Here is an 18,810-nt window from a genome sequence, read left to right on the forward strand (position 1 = left end):
CAATACATGCAAATCACATAAAAACATGTTAATCACATCCAATTAAATAGCTAAGCATAACCCATACAGTAGTTGTTCCTTTAATTGCTATTAAATAGTTTATTTACTTCCCATGTTAATTAAGTATGAATTAGTTATCAACAATGTAAAAAAAAATGAAACTAATGCTGCAAAATTTTCACGTCAGTGCATATTTGTCATATCAATACAAATTCCCATGACATCTTCCATTCAATGTATATTTTATTTGATTTTTGCTTCAGAACATCAGTCTCGGATGGTCCAATCTTTAATGTAATGGATCTTGTTCCAGAAACACCTTCCTAAAGGTATGATACAATTGTATAATACAAGAATGTAAAACATATTGTACAAAGCTGATCTTGTCAGTGTTTTAAAGAAGGTAAATGACATATTAACAGTTAATCAATGCATTAAAACTATCATTACAGTTTGCATCAGTGATAAATGTACATAATGGTATTAAAGCCCACTGTTTTTATCAATTTTAAGTAATCTCATTATAAAATGAAACGTTTACACAGTTTATACAGTTATTTTTACAATTTACAACATATTGTGTAACTATCGCATTTTGTGGCAAAATCTATGGACAGAACTTTTAATCCAAGTCCAATCATGTTCAACAACAACCAGTACATTGCCAAGGTATTATAATAACATTAATAATCGATTTATGTTTTCAAGCTATAAGCAATGATCACTAGTTAATAAATTATTTATTAAATTATTATAATTATGTAACTTCTGTCACTTTCATTTGAATGCTGCTGCATTCTGATTGTATAATCCGTGCTCATTACCGTTTTTTTCATTATTAATGTCTATTAAAGTCATTACACAATACACTTTACATTACACATTCCTGTCAGTAAATGCATGACAAAATATTGTAACTCAATAAGAAAATTCCATGACTTTGTGTAAACAAACAACGTTAATTGGAAATGAAAACTTTCAATCGAAATGTCCTGAGATTTAAAGCATTGCATCAATAAGGTATGCATGAACTTTTTTCAGCCCAAATCAAGCGCACTGTTGCTGTTGCAGTAACTCTGAAATGAGAGCCTTAAAGAAGAGGAAACTAGAGTTGCAGATAAAATTATATGAGAGACAACTTAAATAGTAAAACGTTAGTTTTTTCCTTAATATTTAAGGGTCCTCCGGAGGTTCCTTAAAAGTTAAGGCGAAAATGCCGACTTAGGGCAAAACCTAAGGGCATTTTGTTTTGTGGATAATAATTTAGGAAGATCTTAAAAAATAAGGGAAAATAGCGAAAATTAAGGGGAAAATATTTTCACTAAGGCAAAAATCTCCCTTAAGATCTTTGTGGATACGGCCCCAGGTGCACAAACCGACCTACTCAATGTGTTGACCAAAAAACAGTTTCTTTTGTAGGAGGCATACTGTTCAAAAGATTTGAAATAACATTTTTTCGGATATTTAGCGAGTTTGAAAATATTCATATTCATAATTGCATGAAATAATGAACTCTCTATGAACGCACCCTAATCTAATGTGTTGGCTGAGCTTAACGAAAAAAAAATGTTTTGCATGTTTGGCCATTTTTTGTGTTTTATCAGTTCTAACACAGGCAGGAATCTGTGACTTTGCTAAAGTGATTTTATTTCCTAATATGATGGTTTACACCGAAGTAACACTCGATTTACAAGTACTTATTAGTACAACAAGGGCCTACGGGGTCGTAAGTGTCGTTTGACATCCTTAACGTACGTCAAGATAAGCTACAAATAAACAAGATACTTATACTTCAATGAGTTGATTGTATTATCTATATAAACCCAGACCAAACATATTTTTCGACGAGTCCATTTACACAAGGATGTACATCTTGACCTAATGGGTTATTATTCACCACTTAAAGCTTCCATTTAGAGTGTTTAAGGATGTACGATCGTTTGAACTTTACTGTCCTTTATGTATCTGTCGCTAAAGATGAAATAAACTTCATATCACTTGCGGCGTTAAAGATATATCGATTGTAGGCTGTTTGCAAAAGCCAACGCGTACAAATGCACTGGTTACAGTAACGAAAAACATATACCCACACGCATATGTTTAGTCAATTACTCGATAAGAAATTCCGAAACAAACATTGAAGCAACAAAATAATTATGAAAATATATCATATAAAGTACCAATATCGATTCTTAATGCATTTAATAAAATTAATACAGGTAAATAATCAGCATTATATCAAATATGATCTCAAGACTAAACATCGACAATTTTTATTATTTATTTTCAACTATAAATAAGCGTATTGCTTTAAAAAGGAGTTAAATAAATTAAATAAGAAACTAATTCAATATTCTTGTTATAAATCTTAAACATATAGATGTTAGAACTGTAAAAGATCATTTTCAATGGGTTTGCCAGTGTTTCTTACTTTTCATAGAACATAGGATTATAAATTCTCAAAGGTTGTCAATAATGGTGGTAGAACTATTTAATTACGACAAAACATTTGTCAAGAAAATTTATTTAATGTGTTTGATGTTTCCAGTCGTATACAGGTTCGAGACAGTTAGTGTTGTGTGCATCGAGTCGATCTATATGTTGTGGGCTTTCTTCCTTATTCGTTTTGAACATAAATTTTACTTTTATTTCTAAACAAGTCTGATTTATGAGTTTTTTTCTGGTACTAAACAAGAGCTGTGTTTGTGAAACACAATGCCCCCTACTGCGCTTTGAAACATATATTTGACCTTTTACATAAAAGGATGACCTTGACCTTTCACCACTCAAAAAGTGCAGCTCCATGAGTACACATGCATGCCAAATATGAAGTTGCTATCTTCAATATTGCAAAAATTATGACCAAGGTTAAAGTTTTGGGACTTACACACAGACACACACATACAATGACAGACAGAACGACAGACAGGCCAAAAACAATATACCCCCGATCATTTGATCCGGGGGCATAAAAATGGTCGCGAAGTTGCGAAAGCTAGCTACAGAAATCATTGTGGTAACTACATAATTTATACCGAGTACATTGTGCTCATACTTAATTTACTATCAGAATACATAATCAATAACAACAATATAAACGTTTATATTGCATGTTCTTTCATGCACATATACATCAATTAGTGCTAATATATGTAATATATTGAATAATTTTGAATATAAACTATGATTTTGTCAACACTTTCTGTCACTGCGCCTATTTATATAAATAGCACCACCTTTTGCAATCGGGACACCTCGGACAATTCCGCCATATCGGCGATCGTGTGGTGTAGCCCACTGTCCGATGCGTTCAGATTGCACCTTTTGCTTACCAGTAGGTCGAGATTAAACTTTGCAGGTGCGCGTGACGTCACTCGTCAATTCGTCATTAGTAAACCCTAGCGTACTTGTAAATCGCTGTATATATACATGTTCCAACTCTATCATTTACCCAATAATACTGTATACTCGCGATCTTTATTTTCAGAATCAAAATAGGGCCAATATTGACGATAAATGTGTTTAAGACATGGGCGTAGCTAGCATTTTTGAGCTGTAGGCCCGGATATGATACATCATAAATCATAAATTTAGTCAGAGAACTAAATTTTACTGTATTATCGTTATACCAGAGAACTTAGTTTTAAAACAATATGGAACAGAGCAGGGGCGTTTCTGAGGCTATTTCAGCTATACGCACGTTCGAGCAGCGAAGCTGCGAGTGGGGGTAGGTACGGGAGGGGGTCTCCCCCTCCTGCTGGGGTGGTTTGGAAAAATTAAATCATTGCAGATGGTGCGTTATGGTGTTATCTTTCAGCCACGTTGGCAATTTTATTCATCAATTTCTAGCTTAAAAAGACCGATAACAGGAAATATTTTATAAAAAATTGTCAACAGCAAATATACTTTCGACCATAATTTATTTGCTTAGTTTTAGTGTCAATGCTTAAAAATCAAAAAGCCTTATTGCGATGGAGAATGGATCCGTAGTTGCATAGGTGTGTGAAGGTGTTCAACTCTATTGCTGGCGGGAGTATGGGGTCCTCCCCTAGAAAATTTTGGAAATTTCTTTGCAAAAGGTGTAATTTGGTGTTGCATTTCAGGCACATTTTGGCAATGTTTATCCTCGAATTTTAGCCTGAAAACATTGAGAAAAATAAATATTTTCAATAAACATTGCCAACTGCTAATATACTTTTGACCATAATCTATTAAGTTTGAGTGTCAAAGCTTTATGTCAAGAAGCCTATGACTGCGAGTGAATGGTTATGTAAATGTGAAGAAATGTTTTACTCTTGCTTCCTCCCCCAGAAAATGTTGGATTTCATAGCAGAATGAGCGTTTTGTTGTTATCTTTCAGCGACATTTGGCAATTTTATTCCTAAATTTCTTCCTCTAAAAAAGTAAAGGATTAAGCATGTTTTCCATGGAAACCTTTTCCATGTCCGTGTACTTGTTGCGACTCTGTAAAAATGTAGTGCCACGCCCACGGCGTGTGTATTTGTTTAGACGAGTCGTGAAAACCTGGTGCGACGTGGCGCCAAAAACTAAGCCCGTAATTATTTTCTGCTGAGACTGATTTTATTTGGTAAACAGAAAATAAAATTCGTTTTTAATTAAACTGTTAAAGAAACACTCTTTGAATAAAACAACAGCATGCTCGCTTAGTCTTGAGCGAGCATACTAAACTTTTATTTAACTCGTAGATCTATAAAACGACTTACATTAAGGGAAATGTAAAGCTGTGAGCATTTTCCCACTTATCTGTCAAAAGAGCTAGCTTATGAGCATCATCTAATGAACATCCATTTTAAATTTTCGCGGTCATAAACATCATTCGGAGGTTTCTTAAAAATCAAACGATAATCGATTACAACTTACTGTAGTGAGAAGAGTTGAAAGGTAGACAAGTATATTTACATGTAGATCTATGTAAACTTGTAACAGCAAGTCACGTGAAAAGAAGCGAGCTAGAATCTATGCACATAGAAAGAAGTAAAGTTTATAATTGGAAGATATGTCCTTTGAACAGGATCAGAATCCATTGTCTGAGGATTATGTCAATATGAAATGCAGATTTCTAACACTTTCCCCCCACCCCCCAGGGCCAACATTTTAATGCGTTTTCTGAAGTTGAACCACTTCAATTTTTTCATGTTTAAAAAAATGTAGGCCCGGGCCTGCTATGCCCAATTGCAGCTACGCCCCTGAAAGAATTTCATTAACACAAACGTCCGCCATTTTACATTGGGTAATTCTCGTTGAACATGGGTAAATCACGTAACGCGGTGTGCGAGCACTTTTCAAATTTCGTAATAACGACCAATTAACAAGTGAATTTTAATTTAGATTGAATGTAACATGTACCGACTTTCAGAAATTGGGAAAAAGTGAAAGTGAATCCATGAGAATAAAAAGTGTCTCTCTGTAAATCTTACCGAGTACCAATAAACGTATTTTTTCAGATTAAATTTATACGTATTACTATGAATCATTGAAGGGCCTCGTTTTAATCAATGAAAAATAATAACACTAACACAGTTATGCTTCCGAAGACGCCATTTAATTAGCTTTGCCAGTGGTTATTAAACCTGTAAACAAAACTTTATCGTATTCAGGCGACGCTCGCTTTAACAGCTGATTGAATAGCGAGACCCTGATAATTGGTTTGTAGGCGGAGTTATAAAAATCAATATTGTCCACTCGCTGAGCAATGCACTGCATACAATAGCTCGTGGGCGGAGTTAACGTAGCGTGAATAACCGCATTTATGTCGAGATTTGTACGTCCTGTGTATAAGAAAAGACGTACCGGTACATGCCAATTATTGGAAGTCAGCGACGTATTTTCGTCAGTTACCGTTCATTTTCGTGCCATCCGCTAACCAATCAGAAATAAATAAATGAAATACTGAGCAAAATCGGTACCGAGCCCAAATTTCCAGAAAGACGATGAAGCTTTAACAAATTACATTCTCAAGTGATCACGCACTCGAGCTAATTTTCCCCTGAACCACCACACCCAGCAAAAAAAATATTTTATCGGATTTACATTGATCTAAAAAATCGACCCTGGGCGGCTGAAATTCGGATTTCCGGAATAATCCGGATAACTGACACCCCTGCTGAAAAGTGCGTATATTTCCAGGTTATTGAGGTCTTCGCGTATGTAAGGCGGGGACCCGGGGTGTTTCACAGCACTCCTACTTAATAAGCTTACTGGACTAACAAAGGTTAGTCTACCAGGCTTACACACGCCAGGAGAGGGGATTGAACCAAGGGGAGTAGTGTACCTACCACTGCGCAGACCAAACAACCAGGATAGCAAGCAAATTCGTTGAATTGATATACCCCGCCAATATGATTCTGGACACAAAAGTTTTCTGGACGGACGGACAACGCCCATTGACCTCAATGTGTGACCTTGACTTTAGCCCCAAGGATTATGGGTGTTGAATGTGAAGCACACCCCCAGATGATTGAAAACAACTATGGCAAGTTTCATGGCTCTGGCTCATGTGTAAATGGAGATAAAGCTCTAAGCTTGTATTAAAAAGCATTTTTTCAAGATACAAAGGGTCATAACTCCCGTTATAAACGGATGGTTTACAATTCCATTTGGCGTGCATCATCCTCTTATCCATATATATATATATATATATATATATATATATATATATATATATATATATATATATATATATATATATATATATATATATATATATATATATATATATACACACCTACCAATTTTCAATGAAATCCGCCAAAGCACTTCCAAGATATAGCTCCCGACGGACGGAAAGACGGACGGACGGACAACGCCAAAACAATTTCCCAAAACAATATAAAAAAGGAATCTGGATAAAAATTTAAATTATATTTTAAATTGCCCATTTCAAATATTCAGAGTAAAAAGCAAGCAAAACTTGTAATAACCTTTTTAATTGAGTTTATATCTTCAAGATCTTCAAGACATAAACTATAACGCTAGCAAAAACAAAACTCTACTAGGGGAGGTCATACATGAGAAGATAAAGAGCGTACACTAGTTGTAACTTATTATACATTATTTAAAATCTTTACAAATAAACTTGATACTAGTGAACTTTATTCGCCTCAATAACTAGCACGTATTTCAGTATTTTCCTGTGTTTTGGCATGTGCTTATATTACACAAGTTATAGACCGTATTTTATTTGCGCTATTCTTTCATTAATTTAAGTGAGAAAAGAACAGAAGCTATGGTTAAACATGTATTGCATAATTAAAAGAATGAAACATCTACTCCTGAATGCCAATTCCTGAATGCCACTTGACATCACCTCAATCCAAGCCAATGGAGATGCGAAATTCTCTCATAAATTTGCATCAGGCGCACCTCTGACTATGGCTCGTTATGGTTCAGGTAAAGGTTTGTGGGCTATATATAATAAGGACATTCAAGTAGAAACAAAGATTCACACTTAAGGTATATATTTTTAACATGTTTGTTTCTGTTTGCATAAACATGTGATACACATATATTTAAAATAATAAAAAAAAGGTACTACAAATTCTGAAATTTCAGACAGGGTACAAGATAAATTTTTAAAGAATGATATGTAATGATAAAACAACAAACTATAACGTGCACAAAACAAACAAATTAATAATGAAAGACGAAGTGCAGACATAAAAGAAAGTAAGCTACCCCTTTCCCCATTTAAAATTTCATAGCTAACAAACAAAACAATAAATATCAACAAAATTGTTTAACAAATTCAGCAAACACATTACAGCTTATTCTTCATAGACAGAAATGAAATACAGATAGATGTGATAACAATTCGGTCTAGTTTCGTATTAATGTATTTGTTTTTTCACAGCAAATTAATGTTGTGCATGCCTTTCTATGAATATACATGTAGTCCAGTAAGTCTGCCTATATGCAGGGACCTATACAAAGCTTTGAATAGGTTCATGCTATAAGTTAATACTGTACTTGAATACCCTGTTATTTAAGTAGCACAGGCGACAACTTGTCTCACAAATGTTATCTGTTAGTCTTAACGTAATTAAATAACCTTGTACAAATAACAGACCTGTTGGAAAATCATATACATTTGAATAATAAATGTACATCACAAATTAACCATTTCTGCCATAAAAGGTAGAAAAAATACCTAAGTGTACTGAAGACAAATGATCCATCCACTTAGACATATATATATTTACTACCATTTCCAATTAACCAGTCATACAATTACAAACATTTCATTATGGTAAGAAGGTTTTACGACAAGTTAACAGAGATTTGGCGGTAACTTGCCCTTGAGCTATGAACTATGAACTATGTGTTGATGAAAATCTTGACTTAATATTAACAAACATAAACAAGACAATAACATCACAAACAAAACAGTGAAAAAGGTGTAAGGTGAAAACAAGAAAGACAAAGTGTGGAATTACCGGTACTGAACGATTAAAACAGCAAAAATGCCACAACAAATGACATTATTCACAGAGGAAAAAACAAACAATGCTTGTTTAAAATAAGAAATGGCTTTTCCATATTTGTTAAGAAAAAAAATATGAAAAACTGCAGTTAAAAAAACAAAGAGACTTGTAACAATTTACAGATCAATTCACAGTAAAAATAATACAAGAGCACCGCATAACAGGTGCCAACGCTCGGCTGCGGGTGCACTTTTTAATAAATGAAAGTTTGTCAGAATATTTTTTTTTTAGGTAACAGTGACCTTGACCTTTGACCTAGTGACCCAAATATGGGTGTGGCGTGTAGAACTCATCGAGGTGCAGCTACATATGAAGTTTCAAAGTTCTAGGTGGATGCACTTTGATTTTAGAGCCAATGTTCAAAACCTTGACAAATTGTTAAAGTTTTAGCAAGATGCGGACAACACGACGAGCAGGCTATGACAATACCTCGGGTTTTCTCCGAAAACAGCCGAGCTAAAACATGTAAATTTGTACATGGTTGTATATACATGAAAAATATATTATAATGCTAAAAGTATATGTTCCATAAAAAATACGCTATTTCTGGTAACGAAATGTTCCAGAATTAAAACAGTGCACTAGTACTTCTTACTAATAAGAATACCGGCATTTTTTAATCTGATGCATTGTATGTTCTCCAATATACAATCTTATTGAGGTTTGTAACAGCAAAATATACAATAAAGTTATATACTTTGATGAGTTAACAGCTGACATATGAGTATGCAAGCCGTGTTTTAGTACCAATATATCCCCATATTATACGCAACAATGTTAATAATCTTTTTATTGTTTACCAATAACATTTTTTGTTTAATTTGCACAATTCACATTCAAGTCCGCAAAGAGCATGCATGCTCATTTTATTTCAAAAGGTTAGCATATCTGAATGAGGTATTTATTGTTTTAGCAGATTTGACATTTTAATTGCCGACTGTTTGTAAAAGATATGTTGGAATTCGACTCGGATATGATCGGAAAAAATTGTGTTAACTCAGACCTTCCAATACAATTAAATATTCTACATGTGGTGCAAATGAGAACATCTGATATAAATCGCCATAAAATTAAATAATGTTTCAAAGCAGTTACAATAAATACTAATGCATACATCTTCTGCAAACTAGTTAAAGCTGAGCATAATTTACTGCAACACCGTACAAAGCAAAAATATGTTCACAATGAATGTAACAGCCAGATCAATGCTTCACCATTCCAATTAAAGCAAGAACCATATGCTAAACTTAACACATTATTTAACTTTAAATTGAAACCAGGTTATCATTTATCACATATAATGTACATAAATGGTTACGCCAATCCAGGTCGAGAAATTGTTTGTAAATCTTCATAAATATTAAAACTAGACAGGTCTTCAAACATATTTCAGCAATAGACTTGACATGTTTTTGTCTGATACAGTATACTAGCAACAAAATTTAATCTACACTGAGCTATCCAAAACATTAAAAAAAAAACTCATCAAAAGTCCAAGTCATTTCCTAATGTCATAATCATGTTTAACCTAAGCAGAAATATCATTCCACTGTGAAAACTTCATGCTATCACGCCCAGTGGGTACGGACATTTCCCGAACGTAATGCGAGGTCTCCCAACCGCGGGAAATCTGTCGTTTCAGAGCAGAATACGGCATGTGGGTCTTGGGAATTGATGGACTTGTGATGAAAGGCCTGTCAATTTCATACTCCCCATGAATGGGAGTCGAGGAATAGGTGAGCGTCACAGAGCGAGGTCGGGTCATCGTTGCTGCAGGCATCGTTCGACTGATCAAGTGGCACAGAGGGTGATACTTGCGGCGGAAAATGTCGTCATCTAGAAATACACCAATACCTATGTTAAAAGAACCTTGTATCCTTTGATCTCAAAATGTGACCCTTACCTTTAAACAAATATCTCCAGGGTTGCGATTGACATAATGACACAACACGGTGATAGTTATTCTAAAGTGTACACTTAGAGTCCCGATGTATTATGGCCATTTTTGACCGATGACATTGAAGTGTGGCCATCCCCTTGGGCTGTGATCACTGTAATTGTTCAGTACATGCCTTTTAAAGGTGGCAAGGAGTAACGTTTTTAACATTGCCCTATAAATTATGAAGTTACCATACGATGCAATTTCAGGACAAAGAAATTGTCTAACAATAGTCTCGCTTGAAAATGTACCCAAATGTGACTAGACAACACTCAATACTCATCTTAGCTTGAAAATCTAAGCCTTCGGTACTCAAGTTTAAAATAAGCCAGTTAGTCAAAGGGGTCTTGAAAAAATTTTACTACTGCAATTTATGTGTGTGATGTTGTTTTACCATCATAACTTTTTCCCGTGACTTTCTCATGGAACTTTGCTGATATTTTGATAGGATCATAAGGCCCATTGTCAACCTCTGGCTCTGAAACCACAAAATAAACAAGCTATTATCATTATTGATGCATGGACACTTCCATTGTTAATGTCTGGATTGCATTATCACTAGGTCACCATGTATGTATTTGTAATACAATTTTCTCTTTTAATTTAATTATAGATAATGGGTTCTGTGACAGTTGTTACTGACTCGTAATTGTTACTCTTTTGCAATTTACTCGTTTGAAAAAAAAATTGTTCCATGGTAGATTAAAAAAAAATCATAAAACAGAATGAAAATTAAATTGTTACCTAAATTGTATGAAAATATGCACACAGTAAAACTGTTTGCGATACTAAAAAAATGTAGAATCCACACAAAATCCCTAATTTCTTGTGTCCAAAAATTAAGAGACACAAGGACAATATTGGATTGTCATTTGGATATATCCTTATTTATAGCATCTCTTTTGCAAGCGTATTTATCAATGCAAGCCTGTGTTTGTAAATTATAAAGCTATATAAAATGTATGTGTAATAGTATTTTATTCTGCAGTATTTTTGTATAAAATCCTAATTACATGGCTGAGAAAAAGGACACTATTCTCACATTCAAAGCAACTTGACTTACTCTCTGATTTACCAAACAAGGGCTCTTCTACAAAGGATTTCTGCCCGACTCTGTGATATTTGTTGTACAAGCTGAAACCAAAATTATATAGTTATAAACACAAAACAGATAAACATTTAAATGGTAAGTTGTTACATGTATATGCTGCTCCAGCATCTAATAACTTAATAATAATGTTATCTTAGTGTCTGGCGTACATAATCGTTGTACTAGGTCTAATATGGTAGCTCAGCCAGAATCTGATCATTTTGCTGAAAATTTTACATTTGAAGACTCTGGTCGTTTTTCCAAACCAAGAGTAGGAAGTTTTGGTTCTAATACATTTACATATAATGGTATCTGTTTATGGAACAATCTTCCTCAAAACATCAGGGATGTACCTAAACCTAACAATTTCAAGGGTGCCATCAAGAAACATTTTTAGAGTCTTTATAGCTTTTTATAGTATAATTTTTATTATGAATTTTATGTTCTGTTAAAATACTGTGATACATTTTTAAGTCTTATGATCAATAAGATGCAAGGATCTCATAATTATTCTTTAACTTATAGTATGCTACAAAGTGTGTTTATTAACTACATATGCAGTGTGTAACTTTCTTATGCAACTTGTGTGATAATAATGAACATGTGATTATATTTATTCATTCTTAATCAGTAATATACTTTATTAAACAGTACATATTTGATACATATACATTATTAAATATCTAATACCTGACTGTTTCATGGTTACTGCCACCAATAACAAGGGCCACAATTGAAATAAGTGAAAATCATTTTTCTCTTTTTTGTGTTATCCTTGGTATTGTGTGTGCATTCCATGGTTTGCTATGTATATTGCTGTGATAATATATTTTATATTGTCTGCATTATGTAGTAACTATGTAATGTTCATATGTTTACCAAATAAAATCAAATTCAATCAATCTTGATTGAAATGGTTGTAAACAGATTTTGAAATGTCAGGCCTGACATGCCATGTACCATTAATCAGCTATTGCTTTAGTTCCGGGAAAACTGTGATGTGCTCAAAAAGTCATCTCAGATAAGCCTGTGCAGTCCGCATCAACTAATCAGGGATGACATGTTTTGTATTCTACATATTTGTTGAAAAAATAGACTACCTTTAAATAACAAGAAGGCCTGAAAGGCCAAAGTCGCTCACCTGAGATAACAAGATATTATTAGGACAAATCTTCTGACCAAGTTTCATGAAGATCGGAAAATAAATGTGGCCTCTAGAGTGTTAACAAGGTTTTACTATAGCCATATAAGGAAAAATGCCCCTCACCCTGGCCGCCATGTTTTTCAACCAACCGGCATCATTTTGGAACTTGTCCAAGATATTATTGGGATGAATCTTCTGACCAAGTTTCATGAAGATCAGACAATAAATGTGGCCTGTAGAGTGTTAACAAAATTTTACTATAGCCATATATAGCCATATAAGGAAAAATGCCACGCCCCTTGGCAGCCATGTTTTTCAAGCAAACGTTACCATTTTCAAACTCATCCAAGATATCATTGAGACCAATCTTCTGACCAAATTTCATGAAAATTGGACAATAAATGTGGCCTCTAGAGAGTTAACAAGGCAAATGTTACGCACAATGTACGCACAACGCACAACGGACAAAAAGAGATCACAAAAGCTCACCATGAGCATGTTGTGCTCAGCTGAGCTAAAAAGTATCATAAAAGCAGAAAATCTTTTCTTGATGAGTATGGGTGCACAGGCTAATCTGGGATGATTATTTATGCACATGGATTAACTCTTTCAGTGCTGGAACCAAATTTTGAAGGCCTTTGCAAACAGTTTGGACCCAGAGGAGACGCAACAAAACGTGGCGTCTCATCAGGATCCAAACTGTTTGCTATTCTGATAGTATTCTTTGAAAAAAAATCGAAGACACTGCTAATTTTTGAAATTCAGCAGACAACATTTTAGCAGACGACAAATTTCCCAGCATGCACATGGATTAAGACCAGTTTTCCCAGAGCGAGGCTCATATATTTATATTTTGACTCTATGTTTATTTAATGCAACAGACTGATTATCAGTATAATGTTATTATTTTGAATTCCACACATGATTTTTAATACTAACATAAAAATGATGATGGCTATGGGTGGCAGGGTACAAGATCTGACATTTTCACAAACAATAAGACTGATCCCTCATACAAAAAACGTATATGCCTAAAAATTTCAAAAAATCCTCCATGCTTATTTACATTTTAAACAAAGCAAGGAATCTGGATATAAAAAAACAAGTCTCCGTGCATACTCTCAAAAACAATCAGAAAAATTGTCTTATTATGTTGAAATCTTGTCAGTCACTTTCTAAGACATGCGTGCTTCTACCATGTGAACTTTCAAATATTCTTGCACCCCAACAATTGTATAAAAGCACTTTAGAAATTGTAATTACCCGCTACTGATACCTCTTAGTACCGTAACTTTAAGAACATATTAATACTCCACACTTTATCAGAGAATTTACATACATTTGAAGGCCCCTTTTTTTTATGGAATTTACAAAGTTTGGCAAAATGAAGATTTTCAAATTTATTGTCATATATTCAGATATATACAGAATGTATGCATTTTGTTGAAACAATTTAAATAAAAGTCCGAACAAAGACATTTTTTCATATATTGATTCATTCATTGGTACAAATCATTCAAAATCAGTAAAACACAAAAAGAGTTTATTACGCTTTTCCTAGATAATTTGAAAAATACTTGTTGTACTAACATAGCTTAGATAATTGGCTTATGAATACAGTTAGCATGGTGCAGTGGTAGAGCATGGTGCAGTGGTAGAGAGGCTTATGAATACAGTTAGTATGGTGCAGTGGTAGAGAATTAGCTTATGAATACAGTTAGCATGGTGCAGTGGTAGAGAATTAGCTTATGAATACAGTTAGCATGGTGCAGTGGTAGAGAATTAGCTTTTGCTTTCAGACAGCGCAGGTTTGAATTTCAATGAATGCAGTGACACGCACAAATTATTGTACATTTTTCTGATGTAATTAGTTTAGACTGATCCAAACACATAGATTTGTTAATAAACACATTTATTGACATTTTTCACAAACAGGCAAATCTGTGAATAAGTCACTTGAAAACTCTCACATTAACATTAACAACAAGAGATGTGTTTGTCAGAAACACAATGCCTCCTATGGCGCCCCTTTGAAGCCATATATTTGACCTTTGACCTTGAAGGATGACCTTGACCTTTCACCACTCAAAATGTGCAGCTCCATGAGAAGTAAGTAAGAGATGAAATGAAATTTTTATTTTTTTTATTTTTGATCTTTGACCTTGAAGGATGACCTTGACCTTTCACCACTCAAAATGTGCAGCTCCACGAGATACACATGCAAGCCAAATATGAAGTTGATGTGTTCAATATTTAAAAAGTTATGATAAAACTTTAACGAATTTAAAAGTTTTAGGAAAGAAAAATACTATGATATTTGACCTTTGACCTTGAAGGATGACCTTGACCTTGACTTTTTACCACTCAAAATGAGCAGTTCCATGAGATACACATGCATGGTAAATATCAAGTTGCTATGTTCAATATTGCAAAAGTTATCAAACTTTAACCAAGGTAAAAGTTTTAAGGACAGAATGACAGACAGACAGGACAAAAACAATATACCCCCAATCTATCGATCCGGGGGCATGAAAATCCTTTTGTAACTACTTGTAGCTGATGTCAATGTCTAAAATACCCCTTAAAACATGCTTGAGGGGGTAAAATATAGTTTAGTGCAAAACTTTATCTAAAGCCCTCCCTTGCAATGTCTAACAGTCATGGACAACTTACCATCGTTGCATAGGAATGAAGCGAAGCCTGTTAGCTCTCACAAATAGGCCATAGTCGTTTGGACACTGGAAATACCGGCGGCCATTCACCATACCGTCACAATTACCAACTGTAAAAGAAAGTAAGAGAATTCTACTCAATTTAGTTCTAAAGGTTAACTTTTTCAGTGCTGGAACCGAATTTTGAAGGCCTTTGCAAACAGTTTGGATCCCAATGAGATGCCACAGAACATGGCGTCTCATCAGGATCCAAACTGTTTTCTATTCATATAGTATTCTTTGAAAAAAATTGAAGAAAATGCTAATTTTAGAAATTCAGCAGACGACATTTTGGCAGACGACAAATTTCCCAGCATGCCAAGGGTTTAGACATTTTCAGTACTTACTTTTTTTAAATGTTACAGAGATGCTTTTAAGACTGTTAAAAAGAAGGCCACAGCTGTAAAAAATAAGGAATTATAAGTGATGATCCTGAGGAATATCAACAATGACATGTGTAAGGACATGAAGCCAAAATGAATTGTCTATAGTCAAATTGCTTTCTAATGAAGTGATCAGAAAATGAGGTGATTATGACCCAAACCCTACATTTGTTTACTCAGGAAATGTACCTTTAGTGTGTTTTTTTCCACCATTTTGGGAATGGGGCTGGGTCCCATTGCATTGGGAAAATAAGCGTCTTTTTCATTCAATTTGGAAAATTAGTATTGTTCATTTTTGCTAACAAATGCTGACTGTAAATTGAGAATAAAAGTGATATTAAAATTATATTAACTAAGGTTAAACTTAAAGAGCTGGATTTGTGATGAATTAATATTACGACTTATTGAAACAATTTTTATTTTTTAATCTTCAATTGGGAATTGTCAGGTCTAATTTGGGAAAAATATAAACTTTTTTCCATTGGGAATGTATCTCCGTACAGGACCCAAATTTGAACGAAAAAAACACTGACCTTTGTCCTCTAGGTGGACTCCAACCCAGTCCCCTTGCTTGCCTGTCAAGCATCCTTTGTACATGACTGTTCCACGAATATTTCCCCAACCGATGTTGACTTCCACACGCTGTCCAACATTGATGTTGTGAAATAAGACCATATTTAGGTGGTATCTAAGTACAAGGCTGAAAGTTAAAAAAAGGTTAATGAACTCAGGCAATGTTACAACTCTGACTCTCAATTGTTTAAAAAAATGAATAAAGGCTAATTAAAACCTCCTAATGGCTAATGTCAGACATGTAAGTCTTTATAGGCTTGAATGTTGAAAATTTGTCAGACACTTTGTCAGTCTGTCAAACATACTTGTTACATGTGAAAAGAATTTCAAATTTCCTGTCTTACATTGTCTCAAGCACCCAAATGTTTAGATTAGTTTGACTGTTTGACAGGTTTCCCCAGACCAAATATCTGTACTTAGAAGGGTCCAATTTAAATATCAGACAAGGCATACTCTTTGAGTACAAACAACATTGGGCAGTGATCTTTTACATAATTAATCAAATTATTTAAAACATGTGTCAGGTCAATAGAAGCTTTTCCAATGACCAACAGAGCCATTCCAAAAAATGTACCAGATCATTCCAAATAAACAAATATCAAGCAAAATCTAAATAAAAAAATAAACAAAATTGTCTATATTTTTTTCTACACACATTTTTTTAGTTTTTTTCAAAACCACTATGCACTCTAAGTTTGAACCCAGTGTCAATTATTGAGAAAATCTAGATGTAGGAATTATTTTACTACAACTTACTGTTGTAACATTTATATGGAAAAACGTTTATGTATAATATTCCAGTGATATTTTTTGCTTTTATTTGTTACAGTCTGTGCCATTTGAATTGGGAAAATTAGCGCGATAAACCATGAAATTGGGAAAAAAGGTGCGATAAACCATGAAATTGGGAAAAAAGGTGCAATAAACCATGAAATTGGGAAATATTAAGCATTATAAATATGATTATAAGTAACAGAATTAAACTAGCCATTTTGAGAAAAGGAGTTTGGTCAAATTGGGATTGTTTTAAATGATAAAAGTGGCAAATTTGGGAATTATTTATCAACAAAAAGAACTAAATTAAAGTTATATATTTTGTAGGATGTTTAAATAAAAAGTTGAGATCTCGAGTTAAGAAATCATAAGTCATAAGAGACTTCTTTCTAAAAAAAAAATTTTTTTTTGGGGGGGGGGGGGGGGAAATTGGGCTTTTTTGGGGAAATTTTGGTCAGCTTTTTGGGAAAAAACGTTGATTGTTGCGATTGGGAAGCAGCCGAAAATCGGCGGTAATTTTTAGCTTATGACTTTATTGTTAGCTCGATGGTCAGAATTCTTTAAGCGTTATATGATCAAACACATGCATGAAATATATGCATCATTTGTACCTTGCATTGAAAGTCCCTATAATAAGTTGATCATATATTAAGATAAAAAACATTCTGTCCCTAAAATATAATTTCAAAAGGCCTTTTTTCTCTTAATTCTTTCAATAGGTTTGGCAATTTATTATTTTCATATTTACATTGCTGTTTTACGTATCAGTCTGAATCACTGACTATAAATAGTTTTACAGATTTATAAAAAAAGACTTAAAGGTGCCTTTCCACAGATTTTGGCATGTTTTGAAATGTGTCTTTAAATGCTTTATATTGATAAATGTTAACATTGGATATAAAAAGCTCCAGTAAAAAAAATCAATAATAAAATATAAAAAAGTAAAAAAAGGTAACCCTCAGCAGGACTCGAACCACTGATCCCTGGAGTCCTGGAGTAAAAAGTCTACCACTTAGACCACTCAGCCATCCTTCCGTATAAAATAACTGACATATTTTATACCTTATATAAGCAATCCTTGTAGTTTCACAAAACATAACGAAAAGAACAGAACTCTCCAAATCATTAATTCGTTTCACATTGCAACGCTTTATAATTTTCCGTTTTTTTAATCATCAATAGATGCATATAATGGCTATTTTTAAATTTAAAGCATGGTAAATGTTCAGTTTTACTTTTTCCTCACAAATATCATAACAAATACGAAAATTTGCTAATCTGAAACAACTTTTTTCAATTTTGTCAATTTACCCAAACGTGAAAAGGCCCATCTAACGAATAAGATTTAGTTGGCTGTAACCGTTTGTTTTGCAGTGTCACCAAAAATGACCAATTAACATGTTAAACGTTTCAATTTATATCTTTTTCCAATCACGAAACATACTTCAATGAAATATATTCTGTTAAATCACAAAATGTCCATTTCGTTTTTATTGCTTATCGATAATTTAACAAACCTGCTAGAGAGGATTTGTAGAAAATAAACAAGAAACAACACGGAAACCGTTTGTTGTTTACATGTCGCTAACAGTACACCCCAGTGCCACAAATTCGAATTAAACGTTTATTAAAAATTTGTTGTTTGTTATTAGGCTATATTTAATTACGTGCATGGAGTTTTTAAATAAGACGTCG

At 33.7% G+C, this 18,810-nt stretch overlaps 1 protein-coding gene across 1 annotated transcript; it reads right to left on the reverse strand.

The window, feature by feature from the left end:
- Window positions 1–7,461: 7,461 nt before the first annotated feature.
- Window positions 7,462–18,711, reverse strand: LOC127833872 (uncharacterized). Its single transcript, XM_052359362.1, has 6 exons — window positions 18,633–18,711; window positions 16,302–16,468; window positions 15,348–15,456; window positions 11,504–11,574; window positions 10,835–10,918; window positions 7,462–10,337 (listed from the first exon to the last, which is right to left on the reverse strand). The coding sequence occupies exons 2-6, from the start codon at window positions 16,441–16,443 to the stop codon at window positions 10,030–10,032; spliced, it is 714 nt and encodes a 237-aa protein (XP_052215322.1). The 5' UTR covers window positions 16,444–16,468; window positions 18,633–18,711; the 3' UTR covers window positions 7,462–10,029.
- Window positions 18,712–18,810: the final 99 nt, after the last annotated feature.

The sequence above is a fragment of the Dreissena polymorpha genome, chromosome 6 (genome assembly GCF_020536995.1).
Source record: "Dreissena polymorpha isolate Duluth1 chromosome 6, UMN_Dpol_1.0, whole genome shotgun sequence".
NCBI lineage: Eukaryota > Metazoa > Mollusca > Bivalvia > Myida > Dreissenidae > Dreissena > Dreissena polymorpha.